The sequence below is a fragment of the Polyodon spathula genome, chromosome 7 (assembly GCF_017654505.1).
Source record: "Polyodon spathula isolate WHYD16114869_AA chromosome 7, ASM1765450v1, whole genome shotgun sequence".
Classification (NCBI taxonomy): Eukaryota; Metazoa; Chordata; class Actinopteri; order Acipenseriformes; family Polyodontidae; genus Polyodon; species Polyodon spathula.
The window spans coordinates 18,334,499-18,356,459 of NC_054540.1; the positions used below are offsets into that span (position 1 = coordinate 18,334,499).

Sequence of the window (21,961 nt, forward strand, 5' to 3'; positions counted from 1 at the left end):
ACAATGTCCTAAAACCCTTTAAGTATAAGCCATAAGAAATAAAATAACATAGTTTAGGACTAGCAAATGCCAACTCAACCAGTATCAGATACTGGTTATGTGTGACAATCACAGATTTCTTTAAAAACTACCAAATGATTACACTATCTTTCTAGATATACCTGCATTTCACTTTTCTAGTTACCAGGAATACCGAGCTTGCACTCTGGGTAATTTTATGGTTAAGTCCCCTTTGACATGTATTTCTTCTCAGCTTAGGGTGCAATAATTAAAAAAAGCAACCTGGAGATACTTCACAGAGAAATGTAAATTTCTAATCATCGAACCTTGCGAAGTACAGAGCTTGTTGATAGTAAAGGTATACAGGGTACTGTAGTGCTCTGTGTCAATAGAATTGATAAACACCCACAGGCAAACATTTGCATCTTGGGAGAGTGGTGTCAACTTTGTAGAGAATAACAACATTATCTACTATCCAAAAATGTTAACTTCACTTCTGTAAAGCAACTAAATCAAAGATCAGCACAAGGGGTATATTAAAAGTGAATGGAAAAAAGTAGTGATCTTTATCACATATATTGTCACATGAGTGCTGTGTGAAGAAAATGTTTTAACCATGGACCGTGATGGACTGGTACAAAAATATAATATCCAGTAACACATTGCAGACGAATTGCTATTATTTCTGAATTTGGTTGGAACTGTTAACTCGAATAAACATGATTTCTGGGTGATGTGGGTTTAATTAAGTGCCACCCACCATCCCATTAATTCTCGCTGTATTTGATTTGATTTCCACTGCTCTAGTATGGTGCTGTTGTTCATGACTTATATAACAAGGTGGAAGCTGGAAGAAAACCTGAGATCCTGCCCAGTGCAAATGAGCATCTTAACCACTATGCAAAAGAGCTGGACTCATCTGCGTTTGTGGTTTAGAGCATTAAACCTCATCTCATGTCACTGACAGGAGACAGAATCTGTAATGGCAGTGTGTCACACAACACAGTCCATTACATTTGCATTTAATTTATTAACATTTACAGAAATAGATATTGTCTAAATAATGTCCTGTATTTACGTTTACAACAATGCAATCATGTTTAAAGGTTTAAAAGTGAATAGTAATTGGTACAGTGAAAGCAATGCTATTTTCTATGTCTCAGATGTATGAAAGTTTTTTTTTTTCAGCTTCATATTAGGAACTATTCAGTTCATGCTTTGTCTGTATGATTTCCTTATTGACATACAAGGCTCATGTAGACTGCTAAGACATACAGGTTTAATTTTTGCATGTATAATAGTTATCAATTCCCTTAAGTGGGATTTCATCATTAGTGTAGATTTGCTGTAGGAAGAGGCTAATCCTTAGCTTTAAAATGTACTGCTCTATTTCTAAAAAATGAAAAGTGCAGTAATCCTCTAGAAACCAAACTAAAGAAAAGATGCTCACAGTGAATATACATCAGTTTTATATAGGGCTACAATTCTTGATACATGTATACATATTTTTTATTCCTTAGCAACCATAGATGATGATTATAGTTTCTCATTGGGTCAGGACTGTTCACACACACACACACACACACACACACACACACACATACACAGGAGAGAGGGTTTGTGTCATGTGGGAAGTTGTGGAGGCGAAGCTTGATTAGGATGGGTTTGATAATTTAGCACCAGTAAGTTCTCTGATGCTAAACTTTTAAACAGGTTAGCACTAATTTTCAAAATGATTTACGCCTCTGAATACTGTATTTTAAGCAGGTAAAGTGTTTAAAATGTTTGTGTTTATGTTAATGACAAGATCTTCCTCCTTTACCTCTGAGGTTCCATGGAGTAAATCGGTGATTGCTGAAGCTTACGGAGCAACTAGCCGTTAGTCTCACTTTGTTTTACCTTCCATTACGAAAGCCGAACCATCTTTTTTTTTTAAAAAGAGAATAGTGGGGTTTGTGTCTTAGAGTTTAATTAAGTAATAGGTTTTGATTTAGTCATGGTGTGTGTAAGGTGGCTTTTATTGTATAAAAATATGTTCTTTTGCATTTTGGGCTGCTCAAACTCTGTGGCATTCCCTTTCTATAATAGGAGATACTCAAGACACAGCATACAATATTTACATGTATAGGGCTTATGTTACATGTATAGGACCTATATTTGCATTTTGGCCCATGCCAAAAAAGTCTTATTGCATGGTTTTGACATAAACCAGTTGTATTGCATGATTACAACAAAAAAAAAGTGCAACATTTCGCAAAGGAACCCCTGGATACAATACTTGTATCAATACAATTACTTACTTGTAATTCACTGTAGATCATATATTATTCTAGATTTATATAAAAACCCAACTTCCCAGTGTTTCGGTATATTTAACAAACCTTTCTCAAGGGAAAGGTACTTATAGGCTTTTGATGCCATGGCAACTATACTCATTTATTTTTAAATCTATCAATGTGTTTGCGATTTACTACATAGTTAATGATGTAAGGTTTACTACTTTATATATATATAGGACAGTTGTACACAGGAGAAGATGTACTAGAACACTGAGTAATCCGTAACAGTGGTTGATTTCTTATATATGATTTTTACTGACCATACATTTTTTTTATGAGATCTGGGATATTACAATTACATGTCTGACCTTGGCCCTGTAGAGTCAAGTTGAGTCTTTTCCAAGCTGAAATTCTGAGTGTCACTGGTGACAGGTTTGCATTCAGACGTGTAATAGTGGAGCATGAGAAGCTCATAAACAGGAATTAAGATGAATGCTTGTTTCCTAGCAACTATAGCTCTTTTCATTGCTGAACTTTGGAGTGCTCAGCAACTTAAAATACATGATTTTTATAGGTTTTCTATGTGCCCTCCATTCCTTCCACACACTGAACACCTTAAAAGGTGACATTACAATACTATATAAAATACCGTACACTGGTATTAACAGTTTGGTGTATGTGTTCCTAATAACACATCTGAATTATGATTGCTAAGGGACAATTTAAAACTATGAAAACATATTTAATGCAGAATATATAACTTTAGTATGTCAGCATTTGTGATACATATTTAGCAGTTTGAAGAATCAGCAAAAATATATATATAATAATAATAATAATAATAATAATAATAATAATAATAATAATAATAATAATAATGTTTTTAATTAATATTATCAAAATCCATGCTTCTGTCCAAGGCCCCAGCAGCCCAAGAAATTTGCAAACAAAAGGTGAAAGCTTCATTGAAGTCTGAGGAGATAAATAAGCTTGAGATGAATACGCACCTGTCAGTGTTGAAGTGACAGCATAAGAGAAGCAATCATACTAGTGATGAGAGGCATGCTATATTTAGATTAAGCCTTCTGCCTGGATAATTTATGATAGCGACGAGGAATGGTGATGGTGGTAGGTCAGTGGTGGAGGGGATGAGAGGCGCTCTTTTCCTGAACCTGGCCCACCCTGTGTACTTATCTAATATTCCATCTGCATGACGACACCATTTTTTCTTGCCCGACTGACTGTTGAAGAGGGTGATTGATATGTTGTATGTTGAGCCAGGATCCAGCAGCCAGCTGAATTAATTTTACTTGGCTATGCTACAGTGGTATCTCTGCAATGCTACAGATTTTACATACACTGCATGGAAATCTCATTCGGAGAACCTTAATCTCTGCAAATACAGTGAGAAACATAAGTGTGACTGTGAGTTGTAGGTAAAGAATGTTAGCAGTTTATTGCTCCATGCTGGTTCAGTTGAACATGTATTAGTACTGAGCACAAGAACACCAGAACTACAGAAATTGAATTATGATTGGTTAAGTGACCATGTTCATAACTACCATATTTTTGTTCTCAGCCAGCAAAATACAACTTATAGAATCAGTACACCTAATATTAACACCCGTGTTAATCTCTATAGTGAATATTAAAAACATAACCATTGGGACACATTTGCTTTCATAGGTAGGTGTGGCAAAGTCGTTAACTGTGTGCAGGTGATTAATAATCAGACAGACAGTGATAGTCTAGGTATAATGGTCTTCTATTTTTATAATTGCCTGATGGCTAAACAGCAGCAAACAATAACAATGTTAACAGGCACTACAGCAGTGTGTATTGCTCTGTTTATAATCCATGGGTTGATGCAGTGATGTTGTCCGGTTTTTGTGTTGGTCTTTGGCGACAGTTCCAGACCGCATTCAGCCATCTAATAATAACAAACAGTGCATTGTTTAGACATGACAGAACAAAACAAACACTAACAATTTCCCACAAGTTTCTCTTTCCAGTTACCTTTAACCATTACAAAGGGAAAAGATCACATTACTATGTCCCCTTAAATACCGTCAACCATGACCCCTTGGTTAACGAGTGCAACCGCTCCTCCAATCCATGGATGCCACATCGTTTCCCTTCCAGGTCGATGATTTATAGTGTACTATAGCTATAAATGGCCAACTTCCAACTAACCCTGGGAATGAATTGTCAGGCCATCCAGCTCGGGGTATTCTGTTCCCTTTACACAGCGCCCTCACAGGTCGGGAGGAAGATCTAACACCAAGAATCATTCAATCTCTGTCACAGTAGGTAACATTTATCTTCTTCTAAACAGAGGAGTCTTATAATGAGCTCTCCGGACTTGAGGACAGTATTGCGTTCGAAAACGCAACCTTTGAGGTCCCCACGCACCAAAGTTTTCTGACCCCCCTGTGCTTACGCTCCTCACTACAGTGTCACTTGTCCTCGTACTGCGGAGTTGAGTCCCAGGGTCCAAGTATGCTCACGAGCGCTGGACCTCCTCTGGGAACCCTGAGAGAGTCTCGAGGCTCTCTCCGAAGGACCTCCAAGTTCCATTCTTTTCTCTATTTTGACTGTTACATGTAGGGGTGGTAATATATCTATACTATATATATATATATATATATATATATATATATATATATATATATATATATATATATATATATATTCTAAATTGATACAAGATAAATTGATTGGTGTGGGTTGAAATGTACCAATATCATGTTTTTTGGCCTCAACTGTCCCACAGCCATGTTATTCTAATCTATGTTTAGTCATAAAAGTGTTCTATAGTCACCCCTGCACCCATGCTTAAAAACAAACTGACATACGCCTTTTTCCAAGAGGATATGAGTATAAAAGGCTGCTTCACTGAGTAGTTTGTGAGAAAAAAAGAAAAAACCCAAAACAAAAGAAAAAAAAACATTCCAATTAACTGAAAAGCTGTGGGGATCCAGTAAACCATCCACTTTAATTTGCCATGAAAATCATTTCCCACAAACGGCAGCAGACAAATTCACATGTAAAAAAAAAAATCAATCAAATCATGTCATGACGCTTATCTATACTGTTGTTGACATCTCCAAAGACCAATAGTACAGCACACAGATCTGGTTAGCGGATTGGGGTTTACTCACTTCTTGGAGTTTTTGCATGGCAGTTGGAACAAGTCATAATGTTCCTTCTTCACTCATGTAGACCACATCACATGAAACAAGTAAATAACAAAGAAGATGTTGTGCTTTTATTTAATGTAACCCTTCATCATTGGCTTTGCGAGTGGTTGATTTATGGTACATCTTTCACCTCTAAGCCAACACCCTTATTAAACCCCAAACAGGTCTGTTAGAGGATGAACGCATGGCAAGTGCCCATCAGGCTGAGACCTTCACTAAGCAGATACAGAGATTACAAGGTAACTTGAGCTTTACTGTCCTATATAAATACCAATACCATTTCAAACAGAACCAGCAGTAATAAGTTACGTTGCACTCTGATACATGTCATTTTATACTAGAAGAGCTAAATGGGTTCCATGTCAACCATCACCCATGTGGAAAATGGATTAGACAGTAAATGAATTCATGATTAATGGCAGTGATTTTACAAATTACCTTTGTTTGTATTAGGTTTATATAGAGTAATACATTGATGTGTCAATAGATGTGTTTAAATTAAGATCAGCAAATCAGATTATTTATGTTTCTAGAATATTTGCTTTTTAGAAATTATGGCAGCACTAACTTTATAGCAGCTTTTAAAAAGTACAAAATAAAAAAACCAACTACTGTGATAAAGATAACATATGCCTTTTTTGTAGTGTTAGCATTAAATATCATCAATTTTGATAGTTAGTTTGTTTTTTAGTACATAAAAGCCATTATTATTATTATTATTTTTTGTGTGAAATCTTAAAAGGTAAAATTAAAACATAAAATAATAAAATAAATCAAATACAAATCAGCAGGTGTAGAGGTGTATAGTGGTGTATCCCTCAAAACTGAGAAGAGTTCAGATCTGGTTTTTCCATTCTGTCTTAAGTGGTTTACATTCTGCAAGTTATTCACCACCCTCTGTAAACCACCATCAGTAACTGTTATTGCATTTGTTCCATATTGCACTGCATACTATGGCAGGTGGCAGTCCCTCCTTGTAAGATGTAAGACATAAATACTTTGCACCCAGTCTGAGCAGTTGTGCAGCAAGCTTTTCAAAATGTCTGCAAAAGCACTGTTTTTAGATAGCCAGGCCTTGGTAAAGAAGATATTAATTTTTTTCTTATTGGCTGGCTGCCATTATCCTGGTTTAAGAATAGCTTCCTCACATTTAAACAGCTGACCGACTGAATGATGGTTTCACCAGCCTGGGTCATCTCCACTTAACCTTTCCAAACCCTTGTGTATTAAGACAACAAGAAACATCTCCATCTGTTCCTACCCTGAGAGTTTGCAAGGGTGTGTGACAGTTATTATGTAGCACTGCTGACCTTTCCATACATGATAAATGTGTCATTAATTTAGTTTACTTCATATGAATACTATTTGAAATACATTGTTTGTTCTTACGTATTTACATCTGAATTAGAAGCGATAATGAAGTTCCCCAGTAGCTTATTGGGTTGAGTAATATAAAGCTGCTAAAGTCCAGCTCTTTTGCCATTGCAGATATTGTGCTGGTCTCTGAATCAGGGTTCAGACCTCAGTTGCTGGGTCAATAAATCGTTAAGGGCACTGATGTACCTTTCAAGTAACTCCTTACATAACACTGATCATAAAATGTTACTGCTAAATTGGGATGCTCAACAGACAAACTACTTAGGAAGACATTTATTGAAATTGAGAGAGACGCTGTAACGATAATCTTTTTTTTTATTGACCTCATATGCTGTTGGAATTTAGATCTTCTGACAGATAATTTGTCTTTTTTTGGTATTCCACACATATGGTGTAAAACAGCTCTATCGTCTGTGCTCTAATTAAATGCAAACTAAACAGCACTCTTTGAATGTGCTTGTTTGACATTCTGTAACAGAGTTTGAAAGCAGAGAGAACAGAAATGTCTCAATTGGGTGGGTCATAACTCATAACACATGTAAGACTCTATTCATATTAGAATTATTTTGTTCTGTTATTCACCAAGGTGCAAACACAGTATAGAAAGTGAGAATGGGATAATGGATCTGTGTTTTTCAGCCATTTTATTTAGTGCAGGAGATTCCATCCAATCAGTGACTAGCTGGAACCAACTCAATCTGTATCAACAGTTGCATAGAAAGTCATTTGACAAAACTCATGTAGTGGGGGGGGGGGGGGGGGGTGTATGGAGGAGCTTTAACCTCTATAAGGTACGTTTAAAAAATAATAAGTTCGTTTTAGGATCATTTCTATCCCTTATGCATTTTACTATTCTATAGAACCAATGCTTAATATAACCAGTGTGCTTCTTATACACAGGGTTCATGTTCTGTTGTAAAGATTATATGGTAGTCTGTTACTACACAGGACTGCCTGTAAAATAACACAAAGAGTCGAGTCACCTGGCGCGTTAAGGGCAATCTGTAAACATATAATTCTCATTTTAAAATATTACATATAAGCGGGGGCTTTAGAATGTTATTCCTCCTTGTCTCTGCTCAGCCCAGCTGCGTTCAGTGCAGGAAGAGATAGACAGCCTGGAGGAGGAGAAGGAGAGCGAGCTGTCCGAGGCGCAGGAGGAGCTGCGGGTGGCGCAGGAGGAGGTGCTGGTGCTGCAGCAGGCAGCAGAGGAGGCGGCGGCAGAGCGGGAGAATGACATCGCCAGCCTGCAGGAGGAGCTGTGCCGCCTGCGCGCCGAGCTGCAGAGACTGCACACCACCAGGCAGGAGTACGAGCTGGAGATCACCAGCCTGCGGGCCGAGATCCGCATGAAGAGCCAGGGCAGCGCCCAAGACAGAGAGGAGGGGGAGCCGCTGCAAGGTGAGCAGATACGGTACATTGTACATCAAGTGCTGGCATCCCCAGCAGGCTGGCGCTTTTTTTTTTTATATGCTGTGGCAGAGGATGGAGTTAAATTCTCCTTCCTGCCCAGGTTGATTGCCCCAGGTGGGAGCAATCAACTAATGTAATTAATCAATTATCATTTATCCACCTGGCATAAAAGGAGGCCTCAGCCTCCCAGTAGGGAGGAGGGAGCTGAGGAAGCAGGTTGGTGGTTTTTTGGTTGTTTGTGGTTTTGAAGTTGGTTGTGGTTTTGAAATTTTGAATCCAGTGAAGGCATTGCCCAGCCTGGAAACCTTATTTTTGTAAGTTTTGTTTTCTTTGTTTAGGTATTTGTATTTAAACATCTTTGTTTTGCCCCTGTGCACGTTTATTTTGCGTTAATTTATAATAAAAGTATATATTTTTTTAACTGCAGTCTTTCTCTGGGCCTCTGTCCACTCGCCAGCCTGCCACATATGCATAGAGATATTAGTCACTGCCACACTTTCTTATGCTGGTTGGTGGCAACTAAACTCAAGTGCACTTGGCTTTCATATTGAATTATTCTGGGAACAAATTAACTACATTATAATCCCCTCTCAATCAAGTCAAGACCATCATTTTAAGTGAACTATACTCTTCTTGTTTTATATAAATTGTGGTCTTCACATCCTACTACCAGTATGTATCGCACAGTTCTTAAGTTACATACCAATCTAAAATACCCGACTGAAACTAACCAAAATCTATATATAAACGTATAATTCTATCGGAGGTTCTAACACAGGGGTGTCCAATTACGGTCCTGGAGGGCCATTCCACTCCATGTTTAACAGGTAAAATGATATAATTGACTAGTTCAGGGTCTGTATGGAGGTTTACTTGGTTCAATTAAACAATTTGGAAAAGGGAGTAAAGACCAGGACTACAAGGGCCTTACATACTGTATACAGAATCTAACACTTAAACAATATATATATATATATATATATATATATATATTTATATATATATATATATATATATATATATATATATATATACACACACACACACAAACTAATATCAATACATGCAACCTTCTCAGCATTGCCACAGACTCTCTCAAATTACTTGTATTTAATGGTAAACACACAGTGAGTCTCATGTGTGAGGGCCATCTACCAGATTAAGGCTCTCTTAGGCCAGATGCACTAAGCAAAAACAGTTTTTGTGAAAAAAATAAATAAATAAACATCTCTGTCAAAGTGACATGCTTTGAGAAAATGATGGTATATTGTATAAATAGTCTCTCTGTATACTGTACAACATATGATAACATGTAAAAGCCGTTGCAGTAGTGACAGATAGTTAAGTAGTCTTTGGTATGCCAGGGTGATATCAGTAGTCTGATACTATCATATCCCAAAATAACTTGATACGGTTGCACCTCAAAAATGTTACAAATCACGCAAATAGAATGTATGTGTTTTTGTTTGTGAATACGTGATTTCGATATTGTTGTCAGCATTTTGAAACCTATAATTAGGATGCAGTCCTTGCTCTTGAGAGTTTGTCCTCATAAATGGCATTCGAGTAGTGGGCACGACCTGTAAGTTTGTTTTGAATAATGCAGGCACTTTGTATTTCCTGTCACCTACTTCAGGGGGAACAGCTGGTAAAGGAGCATGGAATGGAATGCTAACAACCGTATAGAGAGCTAAGAAGAGCTAACAAGAAAATGACAGGACAGCAGGGCTGTTAATGCCATTAGTCTAAATTAAATCTGAACTTTACTGTATAAAAAAGACACTATTTCACCACAGTTCAGTGTCGATAGATGAGGTGATAATCCACTAAATATGTGTTTTGATAATTTATCATAGTGATTAAACTGTATATCACTGCCAACAGCTGTCTGCAATGAACTTTTACACACACCTCTCCTTTAGACTGATTTGCACGCCTGCCTCTTCTGACTCTTTTCTTGTACACAGAACTCTGAACCACAGGAGAAATTTCCTCCTAATTTGTTTTTGATATGAGAATGATGACACAGAGGCACTTTGACATTAAAACATGCATCTGCTTAGCACTCATCTCTGACAAACCAAATTTGCACACATAAATGTCTCTAAGATCTTCTTATATAATATGCATATATATATATATATATATATATATATATATATATATATATATATATATATATCAACAGTAAAAGTGAAATAAGATGAACATAGAAAAGTGAAATTTGTGAAATGTGACATTTTGAGTCTGGCAGAGTGGTTTTGGAGTTATGATCACTTTGAAACCTTTGAATTAAAGCAGAATGCAACAGGAGAAGCCCAGTTTATTTAGCTTTGAATTAAAGCTGAATGCAATAGGAGAAGCCCAGTTTCTTTAGCTTTGGCAACTCACAATTAATCAGTTTGTTCCATAGAATTGACTGTCGTGCTTCCCAGCCAGATGTGGATTCATTTTAGGCAATTGGATTGACAGAGAGCTGAATCATTCATTCAGTCATCAGTTGATTCAATGTTTATTTCTTTGGATATTGCTAACACTCAAGCATGTTGTGTGCAATGCAAATCATTCCAGTGTGTATTTGTATATGTTAGTGCATGTTATTGACAAGATGTAAAGCGTGCAATTGACAAGAAATAAAACATGCAAAAACAAGACAATGAAATGGTCTGCTAACTGGCTTATGGGGCTTTTAACTAAGCAGTTACAGGTGACATGTTTTGGACAGTTAATGGTAGTAAAGCTAGCCAGCTAGTACTAAAGGTGGTGGATCTGTGGATTAGCATCTCTCAAACTAGAAATGTCAATTGGAGATGATTCAGTAGAGCTTGACAAGATTAATGCATATTGATTTAAAAGAGTACTTATATCTAAAATGGGTACAGTTTAACAAAGAGCTCACCTAATGATGTTTCATTATGGTGCTGTATAACATTTAGATTTTCTGGTTCGGCACGGTTCGTCTTCTGTTTTTGTTTTTAAAGTTGCATGGAAGTACTTCTAATTCATTATGACTCATTGACGTCCTTTTAAACATTCACCAATAGGTTTGGTTACATTCTGCAGAACTGTGTTTTCTGTACCAAATGGCTAATCTTTAAAGTCTGCAAAAGAATATATAAATATAAGTATAGTAACGGATCCCTGTCTTTTGTTCTTCTGTAGCTAAGCCACTGAGTACAAACATACATTTGGATTCTGGTCAATTAAACAATTTATACAAGGAAAAAAAAACTGGCCTGTTTCCATACCTCTGTTTTTCTTTGAAATTAATTCATCTGGCAGGATGAAAACCAACTAAAACCAAATAAGAGCTGGAGAATTGCACTAACATGTTTTTCATGTGCTTAGTTATTGTCTCAGTGTAATCTGTGGAAAGGAATGACAAATGATATGCTGCTTGATGTATGTCTGTTTGATTTAGTGTAATGTTATTGCAGAAGCCACACAGTTTTACACAGGTAGAATTTCTCAACATAATTTTCAACTACTACAGTAGTAGTAGTACCTTTTATACCATTATAGATAGTACTACCTTAATACTACCGGATACACTACATCTTACTTTCCCTGTTACTATATGCTTAGCATTAACTGCCTAACCTAATATAGAAACATTTTGGTCTGGAACTATGTTTACTGAAAGAAATGTGAAAATTAGTTATGACAGTAATAAAACCTTGTAGCGGTTCGCTTTAGTTTTACAACAGTAATTCCTTCCAAGTTAGTCAGTGTTTAACCAGATTTCCTGAATGCTTTGAAGCTGTGAGAGAGGGCCATGCAGGTTTACACTTTGATTTTTGCTTCAGTGCAAATATGCACCATTTTTAAAATAAATTAATAAATGCATAAATAGTCAGTTTTCTAGCTAGTAATAAACAACAGATGAAGACAAAATAAGACCTCCTGTGTTCATCTAATTAGGCATGTTTTTGATTTATTTATTACACTTTTTGAAGGATATGTTAACAAGAATATGTTTGTGAGAGTAATGGCGCTGTGAAGCTTGCGGAATCTTGCACACTGATTTGTCATGTGGAATCTCTTCAGGTGAAGTGCGGATGCTGCAGGATGAGTGTCGGAGCCTGAAGGAAGAGTCTCAGTCTTTGAAGGAGGACAACAAACAGCTTCTGAGGAAACTGCAGCACCTGTCACAAAACAGGGAGAGGTAGGAGCTGAGTAGTCATCTACAAAGATGTATAGTTGATACTGCATACTTCAGCAAAAGATAATGACTCAAATCCTATAACTTTTGTTCCCCCACAGCACTAATGACCTGTATGTAGCACTAAAGGAGGGCACTCTGAGCAGTGAAGGTGAAAAGCCTTCCACTGGAAAGAAAGATTTAAGTGGTGGAACAGAAGAAGAGGGGTATGAGGTTGGCAGGACCGGGAGTTACATGACTTTAGCAGAGTCGACCTCAACCTGCAGGCTAGTAGATGCATCTATTCAGAAGAATATATCGTTTGATGGAAAACCAATGACACCAACAGGTGGCTTAAATGGGGGAGGTTTCTCATCAGGCTTTTCAGAACTAGCCTCTCTTCGACAACAACTGAAGCAAGCTGAAGAGAAAGCTCTTTGTGTGCAGCATGAGGTATATGCTTCTACAATACGTATTGATATATTTCTACAGTGGTACAGAGCAACAACAGGAAAACAGATTTAATAAATCCCTGTCATGGAAAAGTTCCAGAGAGCAGAACAGAAGTTCAGTTTATACAGTATCAGTATATAAAATGGTAATATTTTTTATATAACAGTACTGTACATTTTTCAGTTATTCACATTTTTTTACTGATATAAAAGAAACATATCCTCACTGCCATATTTTTGCCCATGTATACCTATAGAGTGTTCTGAGGCCCCAAGTATAGTTATAGACTGACAGATTGTGAGGTATGCAGTTCTAATCCTGCATGTCTGTTCTGGTGCAGTGTGCAGGGCTGCTGGGTGAACTGAGGGAGCTGCAGGGCCTTTACAGCATCAGCCAGAAGGAAAGGGCTGAGCTGGAGAGGGAGCTTCAGAAGTGCCAAGAGGAGATGCAGCAACTCACAGGGAAGAATGCGAAGGTGAGGTATTGTACCTGGCTTAGCCCAATAGAAAACAAAAATACAGTCAAACCTGTATTAACAGTCTAATAGTGGCCTCTTAACACAGGTGGTCTCTTAAAAGAGGGCCCATAACTTATGAATTTTCTATTTGTATCTGACATGCTTTCCTGTAATTATGTATGTCTTACATACACTGTAAAAGCCAGAATATGTAATATGAACAAAAGGAAGTATGTAATTTAATAACATTCATTTAGATAATGCATTTACAAAACAAATTATTTTGTGAAAGTAATTAATGCTTCCCTGTCTCAGGTCACACTAAATGTTTAAATCCTTTGCAAATTTCAACCCCTATCTGTGTCTGCCTTTCAGGTATATGATTCATTACATTCTGAATCCAACGCCTGCATAATCATAAAATCTTTTTCGATTACCACGCACATTGTTTGCATACTCTTATAATTATGGCTTGAATTTTTTCGGTGTTTATTTTCCTTTTAACGGTTTGCCTTTAAGTCTTAAGCCGCTACATCCTAATTATGAGAACATTCTGTTAAATTAGCGGGAAAGAATAACACAACACGGAACAGACACATTGGTAGCTACCTAGTTCCCAGGCAAGTGCGAGAACGAAATGAAGTTAAAATAGCATCTGGGGGAGTGGTTAATGTCATTGCTTGCTCTTGTGTTCTAATAATGAAGATGGTAAAACAGAATCAGAAAATCAGTCAATCAGGACATCAAGGTAAAAAGAAATGACTATGTTTCACGGTCACGTGAACCAACCCCCCCCCCCCCCCCCCCCCCCCCCCAAGCCTTCTTTCTGTTTCAAAATGCTGTATCGGCGTCTTTCTAGTGCCAAATCTTTCAGGAGTTTTTCTGCCATTTACTATCTTTACAAGTTTAATAACTTTAATTCTGTCATCCAGGGAGGACCATTTGTTTATCGTTGTTTTCTCTCTTCCTTTACAAGAGAGCGTTGTGGTTTTATTGATTATGGATAAAAGACCGCTAACATGGTTACCGTATTCAATTGAATTTAGGACGTACCATTTAAAACCATATTTTTCTTATAACAATAGCCCTGTGTAAGGGTGCTTAATACAGGGTTGAGTCCGTTGCTGGTCGCTGGTCTCATTAGACAAGTGGTCACTTAATACAGTTAAATAAAAGCACAAATATCATTGGGAGGAATTTAAAGTGGTCACTTAGACCAGGTGGTCGCTATATATATATATATATATATATATATATATATATATATATATATATATATATATATATATATATATATATATATATATAGAACACACACACACACACACAATGTTCATATTGTAGCATGCACGGGTGAAGGTGACGTAATTACACACGAAGACATAAGCCTGTTATACGCTCTTTTGTACAGCGGTATCGGTGCTATGCTTTAGTGCCAGACGTCCCTGGTTCACATCCGGGGGACACGAGTGTGGATTGTCTTGGCCTGTGTGATGCGCCTGCCTGTGTTAACCGAGATCGCTAGTGTATTTCTTCCATACACTAAAGCTTCCATCTCACTGATATATAAAGAATATTACAATATTTAAGTTTTATCTGCAACGAACATCTATGTACCTAGCTATTGTTTCTATGGAAATATTTAGCATTACTATCATAGTTATTTGTGGTAAAATTATACTGGTCAATTCAACCACAAGGGTATAAAAAACTGTCGTTAATTTTACATTGTCAGCTATATTGGAGCTAGTCTGTAGATATTTAGGGTTTTTCTGTAATGAAAATGTGAAAAAGAATTTTTTAAACAGCTTTGTTCCACCTTTCTGTATTCTGTACAGCACATGATGTTTATTAAAATCTACCTATAATTATGTCACATGACATGCAGCTTGCTGAATTCCATGACTGTATGGCTTGTGTCTGCTTAAACTTGGCTTATCCTTCCTCATGTTGTGCTGCCTAGTGTTTGTATAAATGTAATGTTTTTGTTTTTTTGTTGTTGTTATATAACAGTCCATAATCTTTCAGCTGTTTTGTCTGGTGTACTGGACTGTTGATTGAGAATATAGATCTGTTCATTCATGGGGGTTTAACTATGCATATATGTCACACCCTCTAAGTAGTCGTGGCTACGCTGCCTCTGATTTATGGGCACTAGAAACCTTGTTAAATAATGTATTTTATTTTAGGGTCTAATCCTTGGTTGCAGCCTTTGCAGACAGCATTTAACACACACAAGAGGGAGGGTTGCTGTTGTGCAATTTTACAGGTTTTATTTAGTCGTCCCCCCCCCACCCCCCACACACAAAAAAACAAAGTTAAAATCAAACAAACAGCACACCATTCAATCACAGAATGAAAGCAAAACTCAAGTCTTTCAGCCCAATAGGCCAGTTCCACTGCAGTATTCAATTGCCAGTCCTGTTGCAAACAGAAGACTTCCAGTTCTTTGGGTAGATCCCTTCCACGCAGGCCACAGCAATCAGTGGAAGCTGCAAAACAAGAAAAAAGAAAACAAAGGAAAAATAGTATCTTGGGTCTGATCTAGCCACAGAGAGTATAGGCTAAAAACAAGGGGAGGCAGGGCTATAAAAACGGTTGCTAAAACTGGCCAGATGAAATAGTTCTAAACTAGTAAGAGTTATAATACTGCTTAGCAGTAACACTATAAAGGCACTTCACTAAATATGCTGCTTCTAAAAAGGTTGGGTTTTAAATGCAATACAAATGCAGGCAAAAAGGAATAAAAAAGTATCTCTGAAAAAAAAAAAAAAAAACGGGATATAAGCTATAAAACAGGATTAAAAAGGAAACTAAATTATATTAATAAAACTTAGCTTTCGAGGGGGAAAGTGCCACATTGCTTTCCCCCATGCTCATCAGTCTCACTCCACAGGAATGTGTAGCTCTCAAGCAGCTGCTCGCTGTCGCCGCACGGATGCAGGTAACCAGGATACCATTCCGTCTCATCTCCTCTTGGCCCGGCTCATCTCATCGTTTTTTCATTCCGCAACTACTTGCTCCGTTTGGCTACCCACTTACCATCCTTACTTCTGCAATGTGCTTATTCCTTATTCCTCCTCATCCTCAAAAAGGTCTGAAGGTGGGTTTAAAAACTAAAAGAACCAATCTTGTCGGGTGCAGCACAACTTCCTCAAACAAGCTGTCATTCTGTTCATTGCTTATCATTGTCAAGAGGAAGTTGGCGCAGCCTCTATCTCGTTCCTGGAGGGAAACAAAGTCTGCAATATTTTAGTTCCGGTTGTCTTTTCAAGTCAGTACTTTTCAATGGGGACACGCACCTCCCCTGGGTCTAAAAAGTCTTGTGCTCAACTCAGGTAAAGTGCGGTCTTTCAAACAAAACAAAGTACAAATAATATACAGTAGAAAAATACATGTGAATATAAATGGAAAAATAAAAAAATTTGATTCAATAATAAATACAAAATCCAATCATAAAGTGAAACACACGGAGTTACAAAAATAAAAAATAATAAGGTGCACTATGGGTCACATCCCCCTGTTTTTTCCCCAAGGTCACATCCCTGGGACCTTATGGCATTGCCTCACAACAATTTAAAGATGTATCCCTCCAGAACTGGTTCATTATTTTTTAAAAAGGATTTTCTTAAAACTACCAACATCAAAACATTTTAAAAGCCTGTACATGTGCCGTTCCCCTTACTGCCAATACCTAGCTGGTGGCATCCTCAGGTTGACTCTGTGACCTTCTTAACCCGGCACCATCCCTTATGCTTCAATTGGAACTCCATTGCCTTGCTCATCCTCCGCCGGGTAAGCTACTCCCCATCAGGGCCACTGTGGGAATGACTACATCTAGCCTGGATTCAGCAACATGGTTATCAGGCAGTTCCTTACGGTAAAAAGTACAGGGGTGAAGTCGGCTTTGGTGGAATGTTCTAATTGGGCCTTCTTTCCCTTTTGGCCTAGCACTATATACCGGCACCCCTGATGATGCTGGTCCTATAACTATCTGGGGCGTGGTCCCCCACCAATCTGCGTTTCCCTCTGCCCTTGCTTGCATCTAGTAGGAATAAGCACCCTTTCTCCTTAAACCTCTCACAGGCCTCATTTCCCTGAGGTTGATAGGGGGATGTCCTACTCTTTTCACAGCCATAATACTTGCATAGTTCCTTAATTAGCTTAGATTCAAAATTCACACCTTAATCTGAATGAAACCTTTGTGGACAACCAAAAGACTGAATTACTGTGTGCCACAAGGCTCACGCTGTAGTTAAAGCTGTTTGGTCTTGGGTGGGGATGGCCCATGCAAAGCGAGAAAAGAGATCTGTAAAAACTAAAATATTCTGATAAGAATCAGCTGGTCGACAAAGTCAAGAAGTCTATTCCTACAATTTCTAGGGGAGCAGTAGTGACTATTGAGACAAATGGGGCCTTACCATTGGTTCTCACCTTCTGTTTGGTACAACATTCACAGGAGGATACCCAGCTTCAGTTTTCTGTGTATAGGGCATGCTATCTTCGAGAAACCTTGTATGAATCTTCTATAATACCCGACAAATCCAAGAAAGGAGCTCACCTGTTGTATGGTCTTCGGGACTTCCCACTCTTGCACAGCAGCCGTCTTCTCCGGATCTGGCGCCACCCCTTGGTTGCTCACTAGACGGTCCAAGAACTTCAATTGATGCTGAAATAACTTACATTTCTCCGGTTTCAGCTTCAGACCGTACCCCCTTATTCTTTCAAACATGGTTTCTATGTGCTTCAAATGCTCTTCGAAGGTGGGAGAGAAAACAATCATATTATCAAGATATACAAGCAAGATCTCTGTGCCCAGGTCTCCCAAACACCTCTGCATAAGCCTTTGAAAAGTTGCTGGGGAGTTATACAGGCCAAAAGGCTTGTGTTCAAACTCATATAACCCCATAGAAGTGGTAAAAGCAGTTTTCTCCTGATCTCGTGGATCGACATCCACTTGCCAATATCCACTTCCAAGGTCGAGGGTAGAATACCACTCTGCTTTCTTTACGGTTGTCAGAGCCTCTTCAGTTCCAAGGAGGTGGTACCATCCATGTGGGTTACCGCGTTTAACTTCTGGTAATCCGTGCAAAAGTGACAGGTCCCGTCCTTCTTTTGGACCAGTACAACTGGTGCTGCCCATGGGTTGCTACTCTCCCGAATTACCCCAGTATCCAACATACCTTGCAGTAAAGCTCTCATTTCCTGATACAATGTGGGAGGTACAAGCCGATATCGTTCCCGGATTGATGCAGCTTCTGCGGTAGGGATCACATGCTGTATGACACCGGTTCTACAATGACCCTGTTCATGGGCTGAAAACCTGTCACTCCATTTCCCCAGCAGCAACCACAACTACTCCTGTTGCTGGGTCGTTAATCCCTCACCCTGTGAATACATGGCTGCCAACACATCTTCTTGTGATTCAGCCTCAGTAGTGCTCACCTGCTGTACTCCCACCTCAACCGCTCCAGAGCCGACTTCTTTCAGCCACAATCCTGTCAGATCCCTCACATCTAGGGGGTCTATGACAGACACAGTCACAAGCTTCTGGTACCTGTGCAGAGACACTGGGAAGGGATTTAATTTCCAAACACGCACTGGGGTTCTACCTTTACTTTACCATCCCCACAGTGCGAGCCACACTCACAGAGCTTTGTAGATCTAAGGGCTCCACAAAAGTTTTTCTGCCCAAAACCTGTAGGCATCCTAGCCATTGCATTAATTTCACTCTGTGCAGGGACCACCAATGGGTGGCTATGTTCAAAGCGAGCAAGGCCAACACTTCTGTCTTTGCATGTCGATACAGCTCCCAAACAGTTCCTTCCAGCATGTACTAATTACATTCATTCCCAAACTGGCAAACACTCAGCTCCACCACTGCACCCATCTTTCACCACCTCTACCCCTGTTATGTATTAATAGCTCACCAATCTTGAAATCCAGCAGGGAGTAGCCCACATACGGTACCTCTAATCTACTGGCTGCACCAGGATACATCTTCCCTCTGGCCCACACCTCTGCCCTGGAAAAGCCATTGATAACTGCTCTCTGGAAATAGTGTTACTTGTAATATCGTTCTGTCTCATCTCATCTCGTCTCTTCGTTTCTTCACTCCGCAACCACCTGCTCCGTTCAGCTACCCAGCTAGCGTCCTTACTCCTGTACTCTGCTTATTCCTTTCGTTTTCTGCCTCCTCCTCTGTTAAAACCCTGCCTTTAAAAAGGACTGAAAGTGGGTTTAAAAAAAGAACCAATCCAGTCGGTGCAGCACAACTTCCTCAATCAAGCCGTCATTCTGTTCTTTGTTTATCCAGAGGAAGTTGGTGCACCCGCTATCTCGTTCCTGGAGGGAAACAAAGTCTGCAATATTTTTGTTCCGGTTAGCTTTTTAAGCCAATACTTTTCAATGGGGACATGCACCTCCTGTATGTTAGTGTTCTGTAACTAAAAAATCTCATGCTCAACTCAGGTAAAGTGCAGTCTTTAAAATAAAACAAAGTACAAATAATATATAATAGAAAAACACACGTGAATATAAATAGAAAAATAAAGTGAAATTCAAAAATAATAAATACAAAATCCAATCATAAAGTGAAACATGCACAATTACAAAAATAAAAAAAATAATAAGGTGCACTGTCGGTCACATAAATATGTTGGAATTTAAGCGTTTATAGCACTTGTGGTAGTAACAGTTTCCGTAGTAACCTCCATGATAAAATAAGTGGAAGAAAAGTGTTTGGTAGAAATGTGTTTTTCTAAAAATATGTTTCAGAGAGGTAGTGTAAAGATTATGCTGCATTGTTGAATATTCTTAGTTAAATGTTATTACTCTAATGATGTATAACAATCACTTAGGGAATACCCATTCATACAATTTGATTTCTCATTTGCTATAGCTAAAAACATTTTACATTCTATAAAGATGCTGTTGACTGTAAGATACTGCCGTGTATTACTACTGTAGCTTTTCATGGTTTTCTCCTTGTTCCGATCTGTCTGCGGTGGCCTGGTTGAAATGTTTTGTAGGCCATTAACACAAGCATATAATATTAATAATAAAAATAATAATATTGGCAGTTACAAGAATTAAATAAATACCACAGAACACTTTGGAGTTACAATAATAATGAGAAATTTAAATTCAAAGCAATAAAACTTATTTAACTTTGTGGTTTCTTGGGAATCTAAGAGATGCAATGTAAGCGATGGCAGTGGATGGGCATGTCAAATAGGCCTGTACCTAAGAAAGGTACATTAAATGTTAAATGTCAGACCTTTGTGTCTCATGCCATTCATGTGTCTTCCATAGCTGCTGTTACCCCTGTGATTAACCCTGTCACTAAATCAAAACTTGCTTGTGCTGTCAAACAGTGTCAAAGCAGTTTGCTTCCGTACACGTGAACTGTAGTGAGGGGTTTAACTCATTGTGAGAAACACTGTCTAGTTTGGATTATAATCACATTCTGTTTCTTTCTCTGTCCCTGTCATTGTCTTTCTTATGCCTGTACCCTCATTTATTGTTTTTATTATGTACAATCTGTCTCTTTCTGTTATCCATTTGATCATTCTTTCTTCCTTTCCTTCGTTCTTTCTTTTTTCTGTTTTGCATCTTTTTTTATTCCACCGTCCCTTTCATCCTCACATTGCACTGCCCTTGTTTTTCCTCAGAACTCTCCTACCCCTGAGCCACCTGTTCTGTCCATTCCCCTAATAGGGATGATTGTTATAGTGGCCCTACTTTGGTGCTGGTGGGCGGAGACTTCATTCTAGAGGTGACAAGGTACCGGTATGCTATTTATTTCTCTTCCAAAAGTGCAACTGGTCCAACTAAAAAGTTACTGCTGCTTGATGATTGTTATTTCTAGTGTTCAATTTAGGAAGCCCCTTAAACACAAATAAAACTATAAAGTTAATTGTTCTGTATTTTTTATGAAATCCAGCATAAGTTGTGAATTATGAATAATTTCTATTCTATTTACATTTATAAACACACAATAAAAGTTGAAACAATGTTAACTGGAAAACAAGTTATATAAATGATGATGTAGTCAAGGCACCACTTAGCTTATTATTGATCCTAAAATTCAAGCGCGTACATTATTTTCATGTAGCTTGTCAATAGTGCATACAGTGTGACAAAAACAGACAGGAATCAGTAGCCTTTTTCATTTGTAGTATATATTTGTGATTTAATTTTTTTTTATTCCATTCATGATGCTACCGACATTTTCATACCACAATAGCAACATACCATATAGAAATTGAAAAAATTGGAGGTTATGTTTTCACCCTTGTTTTTTTTTTTTTTTTTAACTATGGGTAAGTTGTTTTGAAGTGTGGGGAATGCATGACAAATAAGACACGACATTATGAATGTCATTTGGCAGTTACAATAGGAATGCCACAGTTGCTGGATCGAAACTGCTGAGAAGTGAATACATAGAGAGCCAATCAATAATTTACAACTGAGACAGAGCATGGCATGCCTCTAAATTAAATTGTAGAAGTTTGAAGTGACACAGTATCTGCCCTTTTTTGCACCGGAATCTTTACTCATTTGCAGTGTATTAAGGGGATCCCCTGCCAAGGCAAAATGACACAGTTCTCATTTGATGTGATAATAACACTTTGGTATC

At 38.1% G+C, this 21,961-nt stretch overlaps 1 protein-coding gene across 1 annotated transcript; it reads left to right on the plus strand.

Moving 5' to 3' along the window:
* The first annotated feature begins 1,799 nt into the window (after window positions 1-1,799).
* On the plus strand, window positions 1,800-21,221 carry LOC121319018 (coiled-coil domain-containing protein 136-like). Its single transcript, XM_041256247.1, has 8 exons — window positions 1,800-1,878; window positions 4,615-4,776; window positions 5,644-5,718; window positions 7,940-8,257; window positions 12,317-12,434; window positions 12,533-12,863; window positions 13,204-13,338; window positions 20,994-21,221. Exons 1-8 carry the CDS (start codon window positions 1,800-1,802, stop codon window positions 21,093-21,095), a joined length of 1,320 nt encoding a protein of 439 aa, XP_041112181.1. The 3' UTR covers window positions 21,096-21,221.
* The last annotated feature ends 740 nt before the right edge of the window (window positions 21,222-21,961 follow it).

Excerpts from the sequence above, each read along its gene's own strand:
- LOC121319018 (XM_041256247.1), top strand. The coding sequence starts at position 1,800 with ATGACAAGATCTTCCTCCTTTACCTCTGAGGTTCCATGGAGTAAATCG. Across the intron at positions 8,258-12,316 it reads GGAGGGGGAGCCGCTGCAAG|GTGAAGTGCGGATGCTGCAG; the intron begins GTGAGCAGATAC and ends GAATCTCTTCAG. Across the intron at positions 13,339-20,993 it reads TCACAGGGAAGAATGCGAAG|AACTCTCCTACCCCTGAGCC; the intron begins GTGAGGTATTGT and ends GTTTTTCCTCAG.